The following is a 24836-nucleotide window of genomic DNA, read 5'->3' as shown; positions in this document are numbered from 1 at the left end:
CTGGGGGCCTGAAGCAGTTCCCGGGCCCCTGTCCCAAGGGAGTCAAGTGGCTGAGAGCAGCACCCAGGGCACCCGGGGCCACACGGACCCGCCCCTTGCAGGTCTGTCTGCAAAAGTCCCCTTCACTGGCAACTTCCCTGCCCACTGCCTGAGGTCCAGGCAGGAGTCACCAGTGGCCACACATGCGGGGTCACAAGTGGACAGAGCCACTCAAAGGCTTGTGAGCCAACTCCACAGGGGATCAGGCAGCAGCGTAACACTCAGCAGCTTCTCACAGCTTGCTTAAATTCTCAAAAAAAGGAAAACAATGAGATGTGCTTGTCCTCCTCACTAACTTCATTCCTCACCTCTGAGCAAACAGAACAAGCCGCCAGGCCCGGAACGTGCCACGTGCTTTCCCTCCACGGCTACTGATGAGTTAGAAGATGGCAGCCTGGGGAGACCGGGCCACCGGGTGCTGCCCAAAGCCCAGGACACACTCGGAACGTGTGTTTGGCTGACGCCCCATCCCAATACCATCCAACACAGTGCCAACGCCTCCTGCATCCGAGGGGGCATGCTAGACTCCCAATCTTTTCTGCGTTTAAACATCTTGAAGCAAGTTGTTAAACCAATTCCCATTCTGGAGGCTCTACGGTTAATGTTTTAAATCTCCAAACGCCACATACATCAAACCCAAATTGTTAGCAGACAAAGAAGTAACCCTATATACCAGCAATTGGCAAGCTGCCGTTTGTAAATGAACTTTGGTGCCTGCGCAGCGGCAGCTTTCAAGCTACAAGGCAACAGCTGAGTAGCTGCAACAGAAACCATGGCTGGAGAAGCCGAAGAGTTTGGCCCTTTGAGGAAAACACTGGTCGGGCCCTGCTGTCCACAGGAACAGCCTCGGGGTAACAGTTTAGCGTTGCTGGGGACCACCGGAGAGGTGCAGCCAGGAAGGCCGTGCTCGTGGAGGAGGCCCCCACTGCCCGCCCCCCACCTGGACAGGTGCCCCGCTCACCTGTGGCATGGCAGAAGAGGTGGAAGGTCCCCAGGGCATGCACGTGCTGGGCCTGGTCGCTGAGGAAGGGCGGCAGCAAGGTGACCTGCAGGCGGCTGTCAGGCCCCGGGCCCGAGGCCGGCCAGGGGCTTCGGGGAGAGGAAGATGAGTCAGGGACCAGACAGGACAGGGAAGAGGACCCCGGAGGAGGAAAGGGCAGAGGAGATGAGGCTGCGAGACAGAGGACAGAAAAGAGAGAGGGCTCTGAGGCAGAAGTCGTCAGGAACACACCGCATGCCAGAGAAGGGGAACAAAGTGCAAGAAGACAGGGGCCCAGGCCGCGCGGGGAGGCGGCGGGAGAGCCACAGGGAACCACGCGCCCGCGTCAAGGATATAAGCTTCTGTTTATTCGGTTACTTTCCGAACGTATACAATTCAAAGTAGAAAAATAAAAACAAAGTAAATCTTATAAAACACAAATGTTTACACCAAAACGGTCGAATCCTATCATGCTGGAAGATGACACTGTCCACACAGGCCACACACACACTCAGAGTTTATTGCTCTTTGCCACGGAAAGAAAGGCTCCTCTATGTGGGTGTCTGGAAAGCAGGAAATGGAGCGTGACGTCGGTGATGGTTAGACTGTGCCGCCCACTTGCACCTTGAAAGAGGGCGACAGGCCTGGCAGGTCCGTGGCGGCGGCATCTGTGGGAGGGGTGCTGTGCTCACCAGCCTGGCTGTCCCCGGCCGCCCTGCTCTCTTCCAGTTATGGACAGCCCGGTTAGGCCAAGTGGAGAGTCTGGGCAGGCAGAGGGCATGAGATGGAAGCAAAAAGAAAAAGGAGATGTTCAGATGACCAAGATGTCCCGGTGAACGTTCTGTCTGGGCAGAAGGTTTTTGACCAGTGGCCGTGGGCACTGGATTGTAACTCACTCGTCCCCTCAATTCTGGGCCGGCCCAGCTCCACCCAGAGCACGCTGGGGGCCACATCCCTCCCTGCAAACCCTGCCCGGTGTTGTGAGACAGTCCTCCACAGCCTTCTCCTCAAAAGAGTTAAAACAAGAGTTAAAAAAAAGGTACAGAAAAAAAGTCTCTCTGAAAATGATGCTTCCCTTAAGGAACATTTAAAAAAAAAAAAAAAAGGACATGTGCTCAAGACATGGTTTTGTCTACATTTCTAAAAGCAGAAAAGAATGCATTTAGCAAAAGTAAGATTATCCCTGAGAATCTTAAGCAACATAAGCCATACCTTTACCCTAATATACAACAAAATTCAGAAGATGTACATCTTCCAAATATTAAAACATCTGCTTTAGTAATTTAAAAAATGAACGACCCAACACGCCAACAGAATTAAAGCAAAAATCCTAAAAAGTAATTACGTGGAAGAAATGGTTCGTGCCAACCTGGACAACAAGCGATAAGTTACCAATCTGATAAACTAAAACGTCATTTCCAATCTGGAATTAAATTCTCTTTCAGTGGCTGCTACAAGGAGGGGATGCTCATGGCCCAACTCTTCCCGGGCCAGTGGCGGCCCAGCCGTCTTCCCGCCGCAGAGTGGCCTCGGCCAAGCTTGCAGGCATGACTCCAAGGGCCCCACCGACCAGCAGGCCGGCTGCGACGCTCGCCGTTTTCCGAAAGGACAAAGAGAAACCAAGTCACAAGCGCGACCCAAGAGAAAAGACACAGAAGACTGAGGTTTGCTGACGATGGCTACCTACGCAGCACTGGACGGGGGACTGAACTGGCAACACAAAGACCTCCCGGGGAGCAGCAGGCGCCTCAGTCCCCGTCCGCATCCGAGTCGGCAAACTTCAGCTCGCACTTGACGTCGAATGGCCGGTCCCTGACTGGGAGCTCGTCGATCTTCTGCGAGTCCTCCCGGTCAGTGGGCAGCCTGCTGGCCATGGTGTCCTGCTCTGTCTCATAGCCAGTGTCCAGGGCCGGCTTGGGCTGCCCCCCGTTCTGCTGGGAGAAGCTGCCCTGCTCCACCAGCGTCTCCTTCACACTCTGCTCGCAATCCAAGAAGTCCGACGTGGGCTGCTTCTTCCCGAGGAGCATGGCCGAGCGGAACTTTAAACACTGTCCGGGCAAGTAGCCCTTATAGCAGTTGTAGGTGAAGAGGCAGAGGAAGAGGACGAAGAAGAAGAGGAAGAGAAACATGAGGAGACGGTTGTCACTGGACTTGAGATACATTGTCTTCTCCGAGTGGACCTGGGGGACCGTGTTGATGACAATCTTTGGTTCACAGGACATGCTGGTGGGCCCCTCGGGGCTGGAGGGCAGGGCGATGGAACTGGGAGTGGTGACCTGCAAGGCTGGGGTCTGGGGAAAGGAGCCTTGGGTGGGCCCCGCTGACACTTTGGAGGTGATCCTACTACCTTCTGTCCGTGTGACCGGTGAGGTGGAGGCCACCGGAGTTCGAGGGACCACCTTGACCTCCAGAACGTGCTTGGCCACCACCTGCAGGACTGTCTTGTTCTTGACCCTCTCCTCAGACAGGCACTGGTACACCCCACTGTCTCCTTCTGACAGGTTGAAGATGAGCAAGTTCTTCCTGCCCACCAGGCTGTACTTGGGGCTTTCGGCCTTGAGCACGCCATTCTGGAACTTCCACACCACCCGGGCCAGGTTGGACTTTTGGGAGCATTTGAGTTCTGCTGTGCCACCATGCTTGAAAAAATGCTGCAGGTAACTTTCTTTAATTTTATCTGGAACATCAAAATAAACGTGCACAGCATCAACAACCCTGCTCGATACTTCTTTCAAAACTAGGTTAACACGCACAAGAGGACACAAGAGTTTCACCCTGTGGAGCAACATGGAATCTTCCAGAACAGCAAGGAGATAAAGACATGCGTGACGGAAAAGCAAAGATTAAGACCCCAATGGCAGCCCTTGGGGACAAAGAAATTGAAGCCAACTCTGAGCAGAAGAAATCCTGTTTCGCACCCTGATTTCCCAGGAGAAAACTCCCCAGGCCAGGGAGGCTGGGCAGCGGTCAGCTGTGCCTTCTGGTGGCGGCGCTGAATCAAACAATGGGCTTCTGCTAGCGGCTGCCGGGTGTGCTAGCCGTTCGGTGGGCCTTGGCGCCCTCCTCCTAAACTTGTCTTAACTGATGCCCGCTAGCGAGCGGGTTAGGGATGGGAGGGCAGGGGCCCAGGGCACGCCTGCCTTCAGCTGGGACATGCCTGACCTCCTGGCAGGGGTGGGATCCCCCGAGGGGAACGGGGACTAATCTCTCATGAGTTCCTCCCTCCTGTTCACGAGAGGTGTAGGTTTTGTTTAACGCGCCCCAAGCTAAGCAGAAGAGAGAGGATGCATCCCAAGAGCAGACGTCACAGTTTGGGATGGAGAGTGCCTTCCAGTAAACAAATACACTCTGCGTGGCTTCAACATCCTGTTCTGTGATAAAAGGGACAGAGAAACATCACGGGGTCTGCCACGAGATTACTTGACCTCTGTTCCAAGTAGAGAAAGAAAAACAAAATGTACGAAATGCCACACCAGCAAAGCATCATGAAATGGTTACGTGACCTGGCCGTCCCTGAAGAGAAGGCAGCGAGGACGAGCAACTTACCGGGGCAAGCGGACGCATCCCCACTCATTTCCTGAATCAAACCCCTGCAAGACAACCGGGCACAGGTTACACAGTGCATGCGCTTGACGCCATGGGGCTGGGCGGAGCGCCTGCATGCAGTGGGGCTGGTACCTGCTGGGGCCATCGGTCTGGTACAGGGCGATGCAGGCGGCCGCGGCCGGGCTCCAGGCGCAGTAGGGATCCCGGGCCAGCACGCAGTCCTCGCAGGTGCCATGTTTTCCGCAGAAGGCCACGGGGGCCTGCACCACGCCCGAGTTGGAACCGGCATAGACAAACCTTCTGCCCTGTGGGTGTGAAACAGATGAGAACGGTGGGCACTGGGTGGGGGCAGCCCTCAACGCGCCAGGTGCTTCTCTAGCTCATGGGGAGTGATGACAAAGCTTCGTCCCGAGCTTCTGGAGGAGGAAGCGGAACGAGGCCAGGTTAGATCCAAGACAAATCTGCACTGCAGCGTCGTGACAGACGGGTGGATTTTGGACGGAATCCACGGGCTAACTCAGAGTGTGCTGGGCCTTGGTCCAAATCCCTCCCCTCCCCCGTCCGAGCACCCACCTTCATCCTACCCACCAGCAGTGCATCTCTGCACCTCCTCTGCCTCCTCTGTGTGCAAGAAGACCCACTAGCCTGACACTCCCGACTGCCCTCCCAGCCTCACTAGACCAGAGGCCAAAGGGCACAGCCTCCAAAGCCTATCTCGTGCAACACGTGAGCACCAGCACACAGACGGCCCATGTCAGTGTGTGAATCCAGCGGGGCCGCAGTGAACACAGGTGGAGAGTGCACAGAGCTCTAGTAAACAAGTGAGGAGGCATTCATTTCTCACGCATCTACGTTTACGAGAAATAAACGCGGCTGGGGAAATGGACAGCCACGCTCAGAAGCAGAGAGCAAAGCAGGCTCCTCCGTGTTTTGGAATGCTGGGCCTGGGACGTCTCCACCCTCAGGCTGATGCCGCCGGCGCCCGCAGCACTGGTAGGGAGCCGGGCGCACGGGCAGTTGGGGCAGGCTGATTTTCTCACGGGACTCAGCTAGAACGAGGGCTCCCCCAAGGAGTCCACCTGAAGCCCAGCAGCAGACCCAGGGTTGGCAATTCACATACGGCATTTTCTCTCTCCTTTGCTGATAAGCCTCTGTCTCACCCTGACACTCTAGAAAAGCCGTTGGTTAATGTCAAAAGATTCCCAAGTTTCCACAGAGCTTAGTATTTAAAACACAGCCTCTATCCTCTGAGGACATGTTCTGAAATTAATTTCAGAGTCCGGCTGGAGTGCAAAGGCCCTGGCATTACATCAGATCTCCTGGCCTGCGATGCCTTGAAGGCCCAGGGGTCACAGACCCACCGTGTGTGAGCACAGCCAAGAGAGGGCAGTCCCCTGTGCAACAGAGTCAAACTGTGATGGCAGGTGGCAGAGAGAGTCAAGCCCAGTGCCAGCCTGTCCATGTCGGCAGAGACCCGGGCAGATGAGGCCAGGTGAGCCCATATTCGTAAGAAGGAATCAGGACGACACCCTGTATCACAGTTGGGATCACACGGCTCAGAGGTGAGGAAAAATTTCCTGGGGAGACCGGCCAAGTGGGCAACTTCAGTGGGGTCCTATGGAGGGGCCCTGGAGAGGGCTCGGACACTCATGCACCCTCCTCACACCACAGCCTGCTCAGCCTCCAGCCCTCGCTCCCCAACAGGGCAGGGCCTCCCCAATTCCAACGAATGTGGACGGGAAGGGAACAGAAAAGTGGCTTGAGATCCCACAGCAGCAAGCGCTGCAGGCAAGGCCCATGGGTGGACATGCAAGTCAGTGGGCGAGAGGCAGCCGGGTGTCTGAGTAGCCTCAAGGTCACCCACAAGTAAGTGTCAGCCGCCGTGGGGGCTGAACACGGCCCCCAAACTCTTCAACTCCTCCTTCCAGGAGCTGGGGCTTAGCTCCCTGCCACCCCCCACCCCCGACCAGGTGGACTGGATCCACTGACCACACGGTGTGGGGACAACGTGGAAGGAGAAACCGAGTAACTCTGAGAAGTCATTGAATCCATGTCCCCGAGACAGTGGTCATCTCCCCAAATGCTCAACCCCAATTTCAACGCGAGAAAACATCAGATATGCCCAAACCGAGGGGCGTTCCACAAAACGCCGATCAGTTCTCTCCAGATGTGTGAAGGTCGCCAAGATAAGGGCAGACGGGAGCCGTCAGACAGACACCGAGGGAGGCCACGGGGGGCCCTGGAGTCAAAAAGCAGGTCGTGGGAACGCGCGGATCGGGCGTGTGGAGGTGAGTGCAGGTGCTGTGCCAGCGGGCCTCCTCGGTTAGGCAGGCGCACTGGGGAAGGGCCACAGGACCCCTGTACTATTCACCCCAGCTCTTCCGTGAGAGAAAACAAGCCGGCCAGGTACCACCCGGCACCTGTGAGATCGGCTGAGTGCGCACGTGCCCAGGTGCCCTCCTGCTGGCTCCTTGCGGGTCCCCACCCTCTGGGTGACTGTGCCCTCAGCTGCAGCACCAGGCTCTCTCAGTCACATCTTGGTCTCTGTACACACAGGTGGGTGATGTGGGTGGACATGGCCAGAGCTGGAGGAGCTCCCACCTTTGCTGTACAGGGGGCATCTGACCATCAAAGAGCGTCCCCGGGAAAACCACACTCAGCCTGCTCCATGGGCCCAGAGCATGCCTGCCATGTACGCACAAGAGACTGGAGAACACGGCTGTTCATGCAGCAGGGGGAGAGGCAACCCAAGTGTCCACCAGTGGGTGAATAAACCAGACGTGGTGGATGCGTGGGATGGAATACTATTCAGCCCTGAAAAGGAAGGAGAGACATGGATGAACCTTTAAGACATTATGCTGAGTGAAATAAGCTACTCACAAAAGGACAAATGTTGTAGGATTCCACTTATATCAACACGAGGTTCTTAGAGTAGTCAAACACACACAGACGGGAAGGGGAATGGTGGGTGCCAGGGGCTGGGGAATGGGAGGAAGCGGGGAGTCAGTGTTTAATGGGTTTGGGGTTTCAGTTTTGTAAGATGAAGTGCTGGAGATGGGTGAGGATGAGGGTTGCGCTATGTGAATGTACTTAATGGTGTTAAAGTGTACACTCAAAAATAATTAACGTGGTACAATTTATATGATGTACACTTACCACAATAAAAACAAAAAACAAATGCACTTGTCAGGGGAGAGCAGGTAGTGACCAGGGACCCCCCCTCCCTGGTAGCACTTCCTGTGCTCCCCCAGCCCTGTGGCAGCTGCTCGTCAGTTTTCTGCATTGAGAGCCAGGCATGATCGACCCAGAAGAGGCTGCTGGTGGGGAATGGGGAGGGGGGAGCAGGTGTCTTTTTACCCTAAACAGCCGCTTCCTGCTGCCACGGCAGCACGGACAGCATTCTGAAGCCACCCTGAGCCCACTAGCCCAGGAGAAGGTGTGGGACCCCATGGGCACCTGAACCACATCCCAGCACAGTGGAGGCTCCTGTGGGAACAGGCAACTCACTCCCTGCATGGCTAGCCCCCAGCCATATGACCAATCCTGACCTCAGGCAGGTGAGCACAGGACTCACCTGTCAGACTTCCCACAGGTGGTACTGCCCCCTCCCTCCCTTCTCCCTCCCCCATCCCTCCCATGGGATCAGTACCCACATGCCCTGGAAGACTTGGGTTCAGGATGGCAGGGCCAGCTGGGTCTGTGAGTGATGTCGTGGAGCAGAGCCGAGCCCTGTCTGCACTGGGGGCCTGGCCTTGGTTCTGATGAGTACTAGACCATCTGGAGGCTCTAAGCGTGCTTGCTCCAGCCGGGCTGAAGCACCTGAGCAACGTGGCAGCGGCCAGACGGGCTCCTGGGTTTCCCTGTTTCAACAACGATGCAGGTGGGCCTGGGGGAAAGGGGGCCAAAAGCACCCACCCGAGAGGTACAGATGTCTGGTAGCCTAACCCCATTAGGCTACTTCGTCTTCCTTCCCTTTTAGAACTGGAGCAAGAAAACACACACTGCGGCGGCCAAGAGGGGAAGTGACCCTGCTACAGGAGTCTGAAAACCAGATCCAACTCCTCAAGCTTATGATGCCGGGGAGAGGACGAAAGACCGTGTGTGGAGTTTGCAAATATGCATCTGACCAAGAGGTCGCCTTCTTTTCTTTCTCGCCTGGCTATCGGGACCCCCTTCCTACTGTCCACAGCCCAGGGAGGAGTAAGCCTGGGCCCCACGATCCGGGTGGAGGCCCCTACCTGGAGCCAGGGCAGGGAGGATGCTCTGAGGGGCTGGAGGAACAACCTCTTTCCAACGTGAAGAGAGGATGGCCCAGGAGTGTCACGGGTCAAAAGGGAAAATCTCAGCAACAGGGCGACGCCATACGAAGCAAGCACAGCCTGGCTTGGTGCTTCCAAGCAAGGCTTTGCAAACAGGGTGCAGGTGGGAGAGGCCAAGCGATGGGTGGGCCTGCAGTGGAGGGGAATTCGATGTATGGCCAGGCTACTAATTTCTGATGCTGACCAGAGCCTGTCAGCCCAAGGGTCACAGCATGGGGAGTCACAGGGCAGGGCTGGGACAGTCCCAGGGTCTGCCGTCCCTCACCGTATAGATGAGGAAACCGAGGCAGGACTGGTCCACCCAGGCTCACAGTCACGCACCTGGAGCCAGGACATGGACGAGGTCACCTGGTGCCCGGCCTGAGCTCTGCTCTTCACTCCCCACCCCGGCTGTAAACCGGGTGGCACACTTCCCAAAGGCCACTTTGGATGTACAGCAGGGGACAGCCTGTGGACCACAGGGCAAATCCAGCCTGCTGGCTGTTTCTATACAGCCCATCAACTAATAGCGGGTCTCACATTTTTCAAACGGTTGAAGAAAAATCAAAATAATAATATTTTGTGACATATGAAAATTCCACGAACTGCAAAGCTCAGTGCCTGTAAATGAGGATTTGGTAGAACATAACAGGGTTCACTTGCTTCCGGACTGCCCACGGCTGCTCTCAAACTGCAACAGCACGGGCATCAGAGCCTACAACATTCACTCTTGGCCCTTTACGGACAAAGCAGGCCGGCCCTGGTGAACGAGACAGCGCCTCATGAAACGGGGCTTTACAGACACGGCGCATCGTTACTCAGAGGACGCTTTTCTGTGCAGATGAGGAAGGTGCACGGAGGGCACCCCCGCCAACTGGGTCTTACCCTCACCAAGTTCCGGCACAAGAAGTGTTTTCACAGGCCAGTGAGCCCCCCGACAGCATCGTACATTGGTCCCAACAACTCGGTGAGGTTCTGCAACTTTTAGGACACAGTTTGCCTTCCCTCCACCCCATACCCCACAGCTCATGGAAGGACTTTCTATAAGAGCCTGAAGGTCGGCTCCTCTAGGCTAGATGGACGACGGGGCCTGCCTGGTGCAGCCCGACCCAGCCTGTGGGCACCGAGACGTGGGGCCATCCAGCCGGCCACCCAGTCACTTTACCTTCTTGGAGGACAGCAGCAGGGTCTGGACGGGCTCGAAGTCCTGGAAGAGCTGTGTCTCCTCGATGATGTGGACGTTGTTCTCAAGGCTGATGGCTTTGTGCAGGGCACCCCGGTCTGCAAGGTCAAAGCTGCAGGTTACTCCCCAGGAGGAGAGGACGGTGCTGGCACTGTCAGCCACGCAGCCAATGGTCACCCTTCTGCCTCCCACTCCTTCCCCCAGTAGGAGGCTTAGAAACAGATGTTTTTGCATTAGACACGGAAAAGGAAAAGCCATCAGCAAAATAAACAACTGGACTGACATGGGTTATCCCATTTTTATCTGAAAAATAAACAGCCCTTTGTTGACTTCAATACCCCTCATCAGAGTAGTTGACACTGTGTCCTCCAAACAAATGTGACATGGTTCTTGGGCTGCACTGGCCTCTGAGGGTGCCATCCTTGTGCCAGGAGCCCCAGGCAGGGGAGGCTGGTGGCTGCGCAGCACCCAGAGCTGACCACAGAGCCCGCCAGCTGCTGCTGTGCCTGGCTACCAAGACCATTCCAGAAGACTTGTGTCGGAGTCTACGGACCACCAGGAAAGGTGTGTCTCCCACGGCAGGTCAGGACAGGTGTCAGGCAGGGAAGTAGGACGTGCCCATGTGCCGGCTCTCAGCAGCCTCCCTTTGCACCGCCCAGACCTACCACACCTGAATTTCTAGATCTGGGCCAGGACTCGCATTTTTAACCAGCGCCCCAGGTGTTCTGATGGTCACAGAGATCTGAAGCCATCCAGGTGTGGTGACTTCTCAGAAACGCTTCCACGCCCTAACAAACCACTCAGGCACCTGGGGGAGATGCTGGCTCCGGGAGGCAGAAATTAGCTGGACTCACCCACGTTCTTACCCACCTGTGCTGACAAACATGACGTCATGGACCGTCCCATCCAGGGCCCAGGTCCTGTCCACCACAATCTGCGTGTAGTTCACGTCACTCTTGATCAGCCGGGGCCTGTTGTCTATCGGGGTCACGGAGTCATCCATCAGAGGGTGGTCTTTGACAAACTGCAGAGTCTTGTCTGGTAGGTTGAGGGAGCTGGAGAAGTTGGCCGCACGCGCCTCCCGGTTGATGCACTGAAGGGAGCAGACCACCCGTTACTGCGGGGTGCACGGGCACATGGCGCGCACTCCGCACAAGAGGGGAGGCTTCCCCGAGGTGACGAACTTAGGACTACACAGTGGATTTCTTGAAAAAATGGAAACACTGAGGTGATCTTTCCCCAGGAATCTGAAGACACAGTTATAAAGCAGGGAGGAAATGCAACTGTCTTTTTGTCCACAAGACACAATTGTGTCTCATGATACATAGTCAATGAAGTAATTTTCATCCATTCATAAATGAAAAAAGCATATCACACTTCTGAAATTGAAAAATACACACTTATCATTCCACATCTCTCCCAGAAGAGAAGCCTCGAAAAATGGCTAAAAATAGTCCAATTCTAGATATAAATAGCATAAAGGTCAAGAGCACAAAGGATTCTTTTTTCTATCCTAGTTCTTGATGTTCATAAACCAAAATTCATGACCACAGGTGAACACCTTTTGCTTAAAGATACGCATGAAAGGAACTGACCTGTGTTAGCAGAGACGTACCCCAGAGAGGGGGACCATCCTGGGGGAGTGAGCTCCAAGCACCAGGCCACTCTCCCAGGTCACAACCCCACCACGGGCCACGTACACGGCCCAGCTCACCAGTCACGTAATAAACGGATGCAGCCGCATCGGCCTAGACACCCACACTGATTTCTACATAAAATTCACTACTTTTAGGAGAAAAAAAAATGTGACTCATATTAACAAATGGAGAGTATCGCTCATCCCTTTGCTAAGAAATCGTGTGTTTCTCTGCAAGAAACAGAAAATGAAAAAGCTCTAATTTTATTACGCAATGTTAATCCCACAGTACAGCTGGTGCCAGCCAGAAGAGCTTTCTTGTTCGGGCAGTTTGTAGCCACAGCTGTTGCACAACACACCGATGAGAAGAAGCCAGGAAAAGGAGAGTGTGCCCACGGCCCTTCCCAGTCCCGGGTGGACGCCCGTTCCCCGTGGAGAGAGCCCGGTCCACTTACCGCCCCGGGCCGCGGTGTGGGCACGGCCCCGTTGTAGCGCACCCACTTGGTGTGCGACTGCTCCACCGTGGCGCTCTGCATGTACTTCCCACGGGAGAAGACTGCCTCGGCTGTGGACAGGTTGTAGGCGCACACGGCCGAGAGCCCCACATTGTTCCTGGGGAGGAGGGGGCGACGTGACTGCCCTGAATCGGGAAGCGCAGTGGAAACACCCCCAACCCACCCACCCGGGCACTCACAGCTGTGGGGTGAAGACCCCATAGAACATGGGCTCCTTCAGGCTGGGAGACCTGAGGACAAATACGTCTCGCAGCACGTTGAAGACGAGGTTGCTGTCCGGCCGGGAGCAGATCAGCCTGGCCTTCAGGAAGGAGGTCCACTTCTTCTGTAAGGTCCTCAGGCCGCCCTGATCCCCCTGTAACCCCAAAGACACGTGTGGTAGGAGGAGGGCAGACTTCCCCCGTGAGCAGGTGATAAGTGACGTACTTGGGCCCAGAGCAGCTCTGCCTGAATGAAAGGAAGCCAAGGCTGAAAAGGAAAGCTGGCTGCAGACTACTAGTGACGCCAGCAACTCCCTTCATGCCAGCTCGGGTCATCGATTGAAGCACAAAACCAAACCAACAAAACCCTCTCGACGGACCAGTCTCCCAACTGTAGCTAGAACAACCGTTCGACTCTGCCCACACTCTGTGTCATGCAGCAGACCCCCACCATCCTTGCGCATGTTCACTGCTTTGGCCCTTTGGCTCATGTGCATCTCCAGACTCATGACCCGTCCATGAGTGACTGGCAGAGCCAGGGGCTGGCGGACGCACAGGCTCCCCAATCTGTCTCAAGCCAATGTGTGTACGTGTGGTCTCCCCCAAAAGGGGCTCCTTGTGGGAGATCAAATCTTCACTTCCTTCCAGCCCCCAAGTTATTTGCTGAGGTGCTCTGGTCCTGCCAGGTCCTCCAAAACACTTTTCAGTGAACTGCCCACCAAGCAGCAATCGTGAAACACCCCTGACGTGACTTGGTCTGGAGAGAAATACCAAAACTCTTACAGTTGGATGCAGAACATGAAATCGATGTATCCTCACTTATTCTGGACCCAGTGAAAATGCACCCCTCCTCATCTTTACGATGGAATGGAAAAACCCCAATTCCAACAGAATTTGGTTAACACAGTATAGAAAAACTAACTTTTTATAAACTGGGGGAGGTTTGAGGGAGGTGTGTTAAGATCAGAGCCCTGAGGACAGTCATCGTCACACACGGGGCGGGCGCCCCTGTGGTCTCCAGGGAGGCCCGCAGGGAGGACAGAGGCCCGAGCCCTCGGCCCGTCCACACTGACATCTGTAGCGTGGAAGAATAAAGTAGTCGGGAAATGGACATCTCGGAGGAAGTGTGGAGCCTGGGTGACACACTCTCACTGAGGGCTGGGACCAAAGAGAAGAGGGGGCGCTGGGCTCACCTTGCAGACCCTCGCTACCCGTGGGATCATCAGCTTGAAGACGAACTCGTACTCCACAGACACCTCTGTGAAGAAGAAGTAGACCTTGTCGTCCCCGTCGTCCCCGCCCTCCGGGCTCTCTCCTATCACGTCAGCAAACACGAAGCTGGGCTCTGCAGGGAACAGACGCTCTGGTTATGCCTGTGCGCACCGAGGGCCCGGGCACCCCCTATCGAGGATGTGGGAGGGTGTCCACACCACACCCCAATCAAACGCCAGGGCCCGGGAATGGTGACGGTGCCCATCTTGCCCTCCTTGGCCTAAGGAGATGCCCGAGATGGGGGTTTTGAAGCACAGCCTCCCGGTCCAGCCCAACAACTGAGGGCTGGGCCTCACAACTGGCAGGCAGCCTGGGGGCCCCAGGGAGCTTGATCCCACCATAGCCTGGAGACCCACTGGAAGATATGCATTTGCCAGTTTAAACAGCACGTGCCTAAAAGAGACAAACTGCTGACCACCAGATCCAGGTGCCCCAAGGTTCTGGCTGGCTGGCCGATGCCCACGAGAAAAGTCCCCTGTGAGCACCTCTGTGACCCATCTGGACTGTGAATCCAACATGGACACATGATGTCCAGACATAATGGTATAATATCACATGCTGATGTAACGAGCCTGAGCTCGCCATTCTGAGCCTCCCAGATCCGTTTTCCAGAAGGCGTAAAGGCAGGCTTGAAATAGCGCTCTCTTAGCAGAGAAGAAAGCAAAGAAGCCCGTGGATGCTGGCTGTGGAGCCCCCGGCAGTTCCAGAAGCGCCCCTACTGCACTGGGGCTGACGTGAGCCCCGGGACGGAGGAGGGTGAGCCGCAGATGCCCTCCTGTGAGGCTGCGAGCCGGCAAAAGGAGAACTGGAGTGAGGGCTCTGCCGGCGAGGAAGCCGCCCCGAGCAGAAACACACCTTCCGTGATGCCACCTGCTTCTTACCGTTCAGCCAAGGAATTGCATACTCCGTTCTCAGAGGACTGTGGGAAGAATTTCGGGAGATGATGGGTTCGCTTCCCAAAAAGTTATACGATGTCCCAGAATAAAGCTCTCCATCTTTGGGCGGAAAGAGGAAAAGGGAATCAACACTAGTGTCGGGGACAGACGCTCAGCACCGCATTCTCCTCCCAAGCTAACACAAGTCCTCCCAGGAAGCGGAGAGACTATCGCCCTGCTTCTGGGCGCATGTTTCTGCTTCCTGAGTCTTCTGTTTTGTTTCTTTGACATGGGTAATTTTAGGCTCCATGTTAAACTGTTAGGGGCAATAAGTAACACAACGCAAGTAACTCCTGCATCCAGTAAAATAACAAATACAACAGTGGGTGCACACAAGGCTCCTGGCCTGCTCGCCTTGGGTGTACAAGGCCGTTCCGAGGCAGGTCATGGCTCAGTCACAAACTTCCCTCGAACAGGAGCATTAACTCAACGTGGCCGAGTAATCCAGATGATTTGCACAAAGGACAGATATAAGATAATCTCTTCCTACAAATCTAACCTGAGGACTGTGGAGGTGGCTGGTTATCCTACTGAACAATGAATTCAAAAGCTTGTATCAGCGGGTCTGTGGAGAGGCTCCTATACCTTCTGTGAGGATACTGAATATGGGAACGAAGCAGAGGGAGACCCCTGTGGAGGAGGAGGAACGGGACCTCCTGGGGGTCCAGCAGAGCTAGGCCAGGGACAGACCCTGAGAGCAGGACTCACCAACCATGACGGACGTGTAGCTTTGTGCTGGGTCAAAGGGACACCTTCCTTTGCCGTCTTCATTTTTGCCCAGAAATTTAAAGGATGTTAAGTTCTATAATTGAATGAAAAGAAAGAGTGCCATAAAATGTCTGAACTTCTGTAGTCATAATATATCTTTGTGGGACCATTTAATTTACAGACTCACTCTTCTGGGGGGACAGAGGAGAGAACACATGCACGGTCTACCACCTGGTCCCAGGTCTGGACGCTGGTGCCTTGGCACCCTCTGATACCCTCGAGAGCGCCTCCAGATCTTGGAGCCTCAGTTGACTCTCCTATAGGACAGAGACAGCAATGCTGATGGCTCTAGGGTCGTAGAACAGCCAGGGAGAACCAAACACAGGATGTGCTCCGGAAGGGACTGGAAGGCCATGTGCAGAACTTTAATATCAACAAAGATGCCTTCAAAGCAGTGGGGGACCAGGCTATCCAATAAACAGATAACAGGAAAAAAGGAGCGGAATCTCTACCTCATTCCACCCATCGAAACACACTCCAGGTGGATCGATGATTTAAATATTAAAAACAGAACCGTGCTGCACTAACAGAAAGTATGGGTGACAATTTCAGTCTTGGGATAATCTCTCCTCACCTGACAAGACAGTCCAAAGCCAAGTAAGGGAAAAAATGGACAGATCCAGTACACGAAGCACTGGGAAGCGTCTGTCCACAGAAGAATGAGACAGAAATTGACAGTGACAAAGAGGGGGAAATGCCTGCAAAATGACAGATGAGGCATTTCCATCCCTGAATATACAAGAAGCTTGTACAAATGAGTAATAAAGCATTTCCAGGAGGAAAACAGTCAAAGCACAGCAAGTTAGAGAAGAAGAAACCTATCCGGCAGCACAGACAAGAAAGGATGCCTGAGCTGCCAGCAACCCAGGAAGCACAAGGCAATGAAAGTGCGGTACCATTTTCCACCTGAAAGCCTGGCGAAGCTTAAGAAGATGGACACCCAAACTGCGATGGGTGGATGGGCAGCCCTGCTGTCTGTCAGAGCGAGGGAAACATGTCACAGACGGAGCAGAGAGGGCTCAGGGGCATGGGAAAGATGCAGTTACATTTCTAACAGGCTGGTGGAAACACTACACAGACTTTTCACCTCTTAGGTTAGGAGGTGTGAACTGGGGTGACAGTGCACCCCACTTGATGTGATTCACTGACTGCATTTCAAGAAGATGTTTGGGGAAATCTGAACAGGGACTGGAGGTTAGATGACATTAGAGAATTATTGTATATCTCCTTAGATATAATGACAAACCCAGCATTACTGTAGGAAAATGTCATTATTCTGAGGCATGTGACAGCATTTAGGGGTCATGGGTGTGCTCACACCTATGCACACATACGGACGCTCCCAACCATGCAATCTGTGTGGTTAGAACACGTGTGTGTGATCAACTTTTCTGTCGGCTTGAAATTTTTTTTAAATATTGGGAAAAAATATAGGTCTAGATTTAAATGAAACATATGATTCCCTTACCTCAACAACTGACATGCCCATGGAATTTAAGTTTAAATTCCATACCTTAAGCTTCTAACTATAGAGTTTAGCCAGGAAATCCTTTCACGTGCAAAATGTTTCTAATATGACTAATGTGACCTAAGGAAAAAGAAACTAAGTCTGTCTATGAGGACTGAAGATCTCAACACATAGATGCACCCCCTACCCCGATCCCAACCTCTGTTGCCAGAGTCTGTGGACACAGACAGCCCGGCAGACCCACCCTATGTATGGACCCCACCCCAGCGGTCTGTGTGCGGATACAAGGTTTTCGAAGCAGGTCCTTACTTCGCCCATACTTTGTCCTGTCATGTATCTCGGACTCAAGCTTGGAAAACATTTTTTTAATTCCAATGAATTTAGGGTTCTAGCAAACTAAGCTTTCCACTTTAGCATACTTCACACTTGACAGTTACTCACTAAATAGGGACAAACACTAGAAAATGTGCTTCATTATCGCTCCTCAAGTGCATTTAAAACACTCCTCCCTCTTTGTGGTTGTTATAAATGGCTCATCAGATTATCTGAATAAAAAGAGTATCTCCCAGAGAGGAGATGCTGCTGTCTAATCCGCTCTCTCCTTCTGGCTACCGTCAGCAAGGGAATCAGGAGTGGTGGGAGGGCGGTGTAAGAGTGGGGGGCCCTCTCCAAAGGACCCTACTGACAACTGACGAGGCTCAAGGAGAGTCAAGGACATGATGCAGGTGATGGAGAGATGGGTCCTGCTTCTATAACCGCTCAGCAAACTGGCACTGTGTTGTCACTCCTCAGAGGGAAGAATTCCAGAACTGTCTATCAGTGGGCAACTTGTACCCCAACAGCCAACACTGAACGTGGTGCCCCAAGACCAGAGCAGCAGACACCATTGTAGTGAGCCCGGGCTGCCATGACGACCACAGACAGGGGTCGGGGGAGCTGCAACCACACATGTTCCTGCCTCATGGTTCTGGGGGCTGGAAGTCCGAGATTAGGGTGCCAGCATGGCTGGTTCCTGGTGAGAAACCTCTTCCTGGCTTGCGGACAGCCACCTTCTTGCTGTGACCTCACGTGACAGAGGGAGAGAGCTCGAGAGCTCTGGTGTCTCTTCCTCTTCTTATAAGGCCATCATCCTATCAGGACCCCGGCTTCATGACCTCGTTTAATCTTAATTACTTCCTCATGGGCTGCATTTCCAAATACCATCACATTTGGAGAATTAGGGCTTCAACATATGGAATTTGGGGAGACACAAACACTTAGTCTGTAACATATATGAACCAAGAACAAGGGATCCAAGAGCAGAAGTCCTGAGTTTTCTACTTGACCAGGGCCCATGTCATAGCCAGGGCTCCCTCACAAAACACAAAATGTGACAAGGAGAAATAGGCAAGATGCTGGATCAGGGCACATTGATGCTTCCTCTCTGTCAACACTGGCCTTCCCAGAAGGTCCCCCCACTGCCCGCTCTGCACTATGGGCCAGCGGTCCTGTAAGTCCTGCACCCAGTCATGCCCTCAATCATGGTGGTTTACGGACTGGAAGGCTTAAAGGAGGCCAGTGAGTGGGCAGAGGCCTTCTGCGGAGCCATGGACCACCCCCATCCCCACACAGCTGGCAGGAGAAAATCCTCCCAGACTGCAGAGTGGAGACCACTTGCTGCTGCCTCGAGCCCCACACGCTGCTTTAACTACTGACCAGGGGACCTGCGCGGCCTTACCAGGTGGTCACAGGCTGGCTGGAACGCATTGGTCCCGCATACGTAAAGGGCACTGGCGCTGAGGGGCTGCAGCACTCGGATGTAGTTAAGGCATTCTGTCTACAAGGAAGAGAAACGCACGGGTCAGCCACCGTGCAGGCTCCACCGGACGCCCTCCATGATCCCAGCTGTCCAGGCTGCTCGCTGCACAGCACGAACCAGCCAAGCACACGCCCGACAGCAGCTCCTCACGGCTCACTGATGACCAACCCGGCTGTGAATTCGCTGCCACCCTTCCACCTCGGGCCTCAGGTGCCATCCATCTGCACAGGCTAGCCCTGCCCTGCCTGGCACGGTGGGAGCAGGCTCCCGGAGACCCGGCTCCACCCCTGCACAAACCTAAATCTGCAGCTCCCAGAGTGCTTCTGCCTCTGCAGGGTCCACAGGCCGCTGTCAAGTGCCAAACAGATTTCACCTCAGTCACTGATTTATACTCAGCAAAAGTGTATCAGCCAAAAAGCAATGAAAGCTGACCTCAAACCTTACTGGACACCTGGCACAGGGAAACACGCATTCACTCTCACTGAACACACAGACCGTTCATTGTGTTGGCAGGCCCGAGGGGGTGTGTGCTGTGCAGAGTTCCCTCCACCTTCCCTTTCTCTGGGGGACCCCACCCTCGACGCCCCAATGTGCGCAACTGGAAGCAGTGCTTCTCAGGAGAGGGGTGTGTCCGGCCCGCCTAGCTCAGGGGAGAGGCAGGACTAATGAGGGGCTCCGAGCCCGGCTCCACATCAGAAAGGCCCCGCAGGAAAACCAGATGCCACTGAAGAACCCACCCACTATTTTAGGCTGAAATGTACTTGGATTATATGTGCTAGCATCTGAAATTATCTCCACTCGGGAAAGGTTTTTTTTTTTTTGCCGCGATTGTTTTGAAACTGGTTGGAAGTAATTCATCGTCCCTGAAAGAACTGGGAGGGACCCTTGTCCGCTGTATGGCCTCCACGTGGGGCTGGCCAAAGTGCCTGTTCTAATTTAGCTCTAAGACAACTCCCTGCGACACCTGTTATTACATCGCAATGCCTGCATTTTCCCTCATTTCGAATTTAGTGACTTTGGTGAAAGTGTTTAGTACTTTGCTAAAAAAGTTTAGCCAAAACATTTTTTCTGTTTTTGTTTTTTTTTAATTTTAATTGCTTTGAAATTAGCCAACAACTACTGAAATTGACTATAACCCAGCTGTCTTAACCAACTACCAAGGAAGACGGGGTGCTTGTATTCCAAGACTCCGACATCGGCCCAGCACCAGTTAGGGGCAGGGTAGCCCAAGTGGGTGGTAGCCATAACCCAGAGCTCTGGAGGGAGATGGATGGACACTCAGCCCAGCGCTTCCCGGATGGCCACCACACTGAGATGCCCAGTATCTCCTAGCGAAGGAGCAGTATCTCAAGGCACAGATGCTGCCAGCAATCCAGAAATCCTACAGCAACCCCTCCAGGCCACTGGAGCTCAGGGAAGGCATGAACCCTGCACTGTACACCTTTAGGCCAGCAGGCACCAGACATCGTTTTCTGTAGTCAAAGTTTCAGGCCATTTGAATAAATTCAATTCAGATAAACTTTAAAGTAATTTTCTAAAGTCTAGTATGTTTGGCACTTGCACTGAGAGCCCCAGGCTCGCCACTTGGGAACAGGGAGGTAACCTGCAGGATGAGTCACGATGACGTGAGCAAGCCTGGCAGCATCCTGAGGGCGGGGCAACCTGCCTGGGCTGCACCACAGAAGTCGGGGCGTTCGGGAGAGTCAAACAAGTAAGACAGGCCTGGGTGGGCTCTGAAGCTTGCAAAAGAAATTACCTGTTTTGATTTCCCCTTTTCCGCGCATTTTGCTTTTTTATCTTCCGAGACCTTCCAATATGCCTGTGAGGAAAAACGAGAGTCCATTTCAGTGCATGTTCCCCCTTTAGAAGGAGATACTGGTATAAAAAACATACAGTTTACAAAGCACATGGTGGTGTTTAGAGCACAGGTATTTCCCAAGACATTAATATCTCAGATTGCAAAGCGAGGCTCAGAGAGCAGACGCTGGGACCCGTGAGCAACGGGGCTTCATGAAAGTTCTGTGATCCTCATGCTGCAGCCAGGGGGCCTGGAAGGCGGCTCCCAGATGACTGCTATTCACTGAAAAAAACTGCAAATATTAAGTGACTGCAAGTGGGGAGGATTCAATTATTTATCAACAAAATAAACTGCAGGCATTTTCTTTTCTTTTTTTTTTTTTTGGTCGCACTGCGTGGCATGTGGAACTTTAGTTCCCTGACTAGGGATTGAACCCGTGCCCCCTGCAGTGGAAGCGCAGAATCCTAACCACTGCACTGCCAGGGAATTCCCTAAACTGCAGGCATTTTCAAACATCAAGTGGGTTTTCTCATCCCTTCAAAACTGATTCGTGAGTCTAGTAAAATGTCTTGACGTTTACTTTATCAGTGGAACAGCAGGGTTATGATGCTTTAAATTTTATGTGATGGTAGGAGGTGAAAGTGATGAAGCCACGGGGCTCCCTCAGGTCAGATGTCTTCCCGCTGAGATCTGTGCTCCTGCTTCTTCCACACCAGGTGGACGAGCCAGGCTGGCAGATGCCTCAGCCCCGCACCCTCCAGAGGACAGGGAGCAACAGCGCTGCATCACAGAAGGCTCCCACGCTCCTGCCTCACTGTCCCCAAGATGCCCCATCTGCCCGTGTGATATTCCAGGATTGATGCCAAAATATATTTCCTCCCAGAGAATCAAAGCTGGCCGTAGGGCACTCAGAGGTCAGGAAGTACACGGTGCTTCGCCATGGCAGTGAAGTGAATCCCCTAGCAATGTGTTTTCAGAGAAATGGAAGTGCTAATCAGGACACGTGAAAGCAGAACAAAGTCCCATTTCCAATAGCAACTTCCTTTAGAAATTAAAATGTAGACAATTTCATCGTTATCTACAGGCAGTGCATAAGGACACGGGAGCATGAACTCTGACAGGCCCTTGATCATGGCGTTTTCACTGAAGCTTGGCTGTAGTCCTTTCACTTTTTTTCCCTCTTTTACGTCTACAGAGCCTAAAGCCTCTCGGTTACCCACAGTGATGGCATTAACAGAGCAACGGGGGCTCTGACTGAGCACCTGCAGGTCGGCACAAGTACACGGAGGAACCACGATGCTCCCAAGACGAGATTCTGAAAGGCAGTGTTAGCCTGAGTTGTTGGAAAGGAGAGTAAGGCTCAGAGGAAGGGGATTCAATGAACACAGGGACTAGGGGCTGAGCAGGGCAGGCCCTTGGCAACCCTCTGCTCTAAGTGCATGCTGTTCCAAACACTTTATTTTCAAGGGGTAATAACCAGAATCTCGTTTACGTGACACAGAAATTAAGTACTATGCCTGACTCTGCAGACTAACACAAAATGAAACAAAAAAATAAGAGATCTGGGGCAGAAAAGGCACAAGGTGAGCATGGGCTGGCTTGATTCCAGAGAACCAGAAAATTACACCAACCACTAGGGTGGTGTCTAAGGATTCAGGAGCAGAGGAGAGGCTGCCAGAGGCCAGGAGGGGACAGACTGAGCATTGGCTACAATGGCTTGAGGCACTTCAAACACGTTTAAAACCACGCGTCATGGTCATACTAAAAAACCAAAAACAGTCCAAAAACCCACTGTCTCCCTTTGGGAAGAACTTACTCATTATTTGAAAAACTAGTAAATAAAGGTGAAGATTTCAAGCACTGATCCTGCCATGTCCAAAGGAACTGGCCTCGGGAGACGTGAATAGCTGGCAACGGGCATTTCCCCGTCACAGACAGTATTCCAGCTCACAGATGGAGAAGGAAAGGTAGAGGCGGGACGTCCCATTCTGCAACCCTTGACGTGTTCCAGACTGCGATGGTCAAGGGCCAGGAGGAGGACGCCCGCCTGGGTGGAGGGTCCGGCCTCTCACAGGAGCCAGACCGGGGCTGGGGGCCAGACAGGATCGCGAGTGGCTCTCCCAGCCAAGTAGACCCAGGGCGGCTCCTAGGAATGGAGACTCCACGACGGACAGAGTGCCTGGCCACACAGACGGCCTGAGTTCAACCCGATCAAACGGAATAGTCAAACATCATTTATGAGAGAGCCCATGAAATTTGAACACTATTTGATGAAATTAATTTGGGGGATGCAATAACGATAGTTTGGTTATTTTGAAAAAAAGAGTCCCTTCCTTTAGGAGATGATCAGGGAAACATGTGCAGATGAAGAACATGTGTTTGGGATTTGCAAAGCCTCCCAGAGGGAGCAGAGGAGGAAGACGTGGATGGGAGGATGGGGGTGAACCCCCGGCCTGCGGGAGCCTCGACGGGTACAGGGTTCATCATATCACTCCCTCTGCTCCCGTGTGTGCCTGAGATTTTCCGTAATAAAATGTTCAAAAATCCAAGATAAAAAGAGGGTGACCGCTGGGTGAACTGCCAGCCTGGGGAGGACGGAGGCTGCCAGGGTACACCCTGAGATGGGGCTTGGTAGACACAGGGCGGGAAAGAAGCTTCAGGATGACAGCGCCCTCAGCCCTGGTGGACAGGAAGGCTGCTCGCTAGACGCACAGGACGTCCGTGGGGCTGGCCACTGGGGTAAGCAGGCTCCACAGCCAAGAGAGGGCCTGACATCCCAGGAGGAGGCCGGTGTGTGGCTCTGAGGAGAAAACACTGGAAAGGGTGTGTGGCCCAGACAGCAGGGGAGCGGGGAGCCCACACCATACCTCATGTTGCTTCCTGGAGATATTGTGTGCGTTCAAGGCAAACACGGCTTCCCGGGCGCCCACGTACAAGGTGTCCTTGTCCTCACTCAGCAGCAAGGACGAGTAGTTGAAGATGCCTGGCTCGTGAAACTGCACCAGCTGCACCTCTGGGGAGGGCGGGGTGGGGGGAGAACGTTATTAGGTATTTCTGAGCTTGGACACACCCTGAGCATCTGGTCTCCTTTTAGTGCGTGGCTGTCTCACTAGGGCCATGCATGGGTCTGCTGCCACAGTGGACAGGCCCCAGCCGAGGCCAGAACTCAGGCACCTTTGGGTGGAGGCTGCCACCAAGTGTGAGGCCCCAGAGCCACTGTGCTCTACCAGTGCTGTGGCCTGACTTCCGTCCTGCTCCGCTCCCTCCAGCCCAGCTGAATTCCAAACCCGGCAGCGTGACCTCCTAGGAACATGACCTTCAGGCAGCGTGACCTCTTCGCAGTGTAACCTTGTGACCTCCCAGGAGACTGCAGGCCAGACACCTTAAACTGCTGACCACTGTGGTTCCCTCTCCCTCCCCCCAAACTCTTGTCTATGTGTATTTAATCATCCACAAGTGAGGTTTTTAGAGAATATAACTATTTAGGATTTTCTTATTCAGAAAAAAGTCATTTACCTCAAAGCCTTTAAAAAAATCTATTTCAGTGATTACACCCCTTAACCCAAGCATTTTCCAAGGATATAACCACCACAAACTTAAAAAGCAGAGAAACAAATGACTTTTTCACTTATTTGGTAATTGCATCAATAGCTATTTAGGAATATGAGGAATTTAAGGATGAGCTATTTAGGAGTAATATAAATGTATTGACACTATTTCTTAAGGAGGTATTTCTTCTTTTTGACCATCCCAGAGTCAATTTTAAACTTGGCTTTCCATCTGTCACCAAGCTCTGATTTTATTGAAGGGTTAGGAGGTCACACTTCCGCTCTTCTAATTTCCCACTGTTGAAGAAAGATGCACACAGGATAGAGGCTCTCCCAGCACACACACTGCCTGGAATTCTGCACAAGACAGCTCCAGCCCTGCAAGCACACCTCGCTCAGGACCACTGAGCCTGAAAGACTGGAGCGGACGGTTCCTAAGACACAGCTCCCAAACGAGGAAATAAACAAAAGAGAAACTAATAAATAGCAAATGAAAACTACCGGCCTGACGCTCAGCTACACATAATTAAATAGCCTCAAAATATTGATACTACTTGGTGTGGTTTGTGCTCAGGCAGTGCACACCAAACGTCATCAGGCACAAGGAAGATAAACATCCTTCCAGGGCCCCCCCGCACCCCGCCCCGATTTAGAAGCCAAATCAGCAGGCCAAGAACAAGCCCTGCGAGTGTTTCCAGTTATCGGACCATCTCCCCAGAAGCGGCGGTGCAGGCCGTCTGCCCACACGCAAGTGCCAGGAGGCCAGACCCAGCAGAGCAAAGGGCACCTGTGCATCTCAACACCACGAGCAGGGAGCAGGGTGGCCATTCCCTTCAGATGCCACCAGCGCCTG

At 53.4% G+C, this 24836-nt stretch overlaps 1 protein-coding gene across 12 annotated transcripts in view; it reads right to left on the bottom strand.

The window, feature by feature from the left end:
* Nucleotides 1-1364: 1364 nt before the first annotated feature.
* The window catches only part of SEMA4D (semaphorin 4D), a 105310-nt gene continuing 81838 nt past the window's right edge, over nucleotides 1365-24836 (bottom strand). For 10 of the 12 annotated variants that reach the window (XM_073805879.1, XM_019936284.3, XM_019936276.3 and 7 more), the window contains 13 exons: nucleotides 23303-23448; nucleotides 20394-20456; nucleotides 18557-18655; nucleotides 15312-15405; nucleotides 14550-14663; nucleotides 13590-13741; nucleotides 12376-12551; nucleotides 12137-12293; nucleotides 10916-11138; nucleotides 10028-10143; nucleotides 4697-4869; nucleotides 4565-4608; nucleotides 1365-3695 (listed from right to left, as the gene is read on the bottom strand). In XM_073805879.1, coding sequence (XP_073661980.1) covers nucleotides 2767-3695; nucleotides 4565-4608; nucleotides 4697-4869; nucleotides 10028-10143; nucleotides 10916-11138; nucleotides 12137-12293; nucleotides 12376-12551; nucleotides 13590-13741; nucleotides 14550-14663; nucleotides 15312-15405; nucleotides 18557-18655; nucleotides 20394-20456; nucleotides 23303-23448 — 2486 coding nt within the window. In that variant the 3' untranslated portion in view covers nucleotides 1365-2766. Of the gene's footprint in view, nucleotides 3696-4564; nucleotides 4609-4696; nucleotides 4870-10027; nucleotides 10144-10915; nucleotides 11139-12136; nucleotides 12294-12375; nucleotides 12552-13589; nucleotides 13742-14549; nucleotides 14664-15311; nucleotides 15406-15498; nucleotides 15629-18556; nucleotides 18656-20393; nucleotides 20457-23302; nucleotides 23449-24836 lie in introns of those variants that run through there. The other 2 variants (XM_019936286.3, XM_019936287.3) reach the window with 2 other exon arrangements.

The sequence above is a fragment of the Tursiops truncatus genome, chromosome 6, assembly GCF_011762595.2.
Source record: "Tursiops truncatus isolate mTurTru1 chromosome 6, mTurTru1.mat.Y, whole genome shotgun sequence".
Classification (NCBI taxonomy): Eukaryota; Metazoa; Chordata; class Mammalia; order Artiodactyla; family Delphinidae; genus Tursiops; species Tursiops truncatus.
Note: the sequence above shows the minus strand (reverse complement) of the source record. Positions and strands in the feature narration are given on the sequence as shown.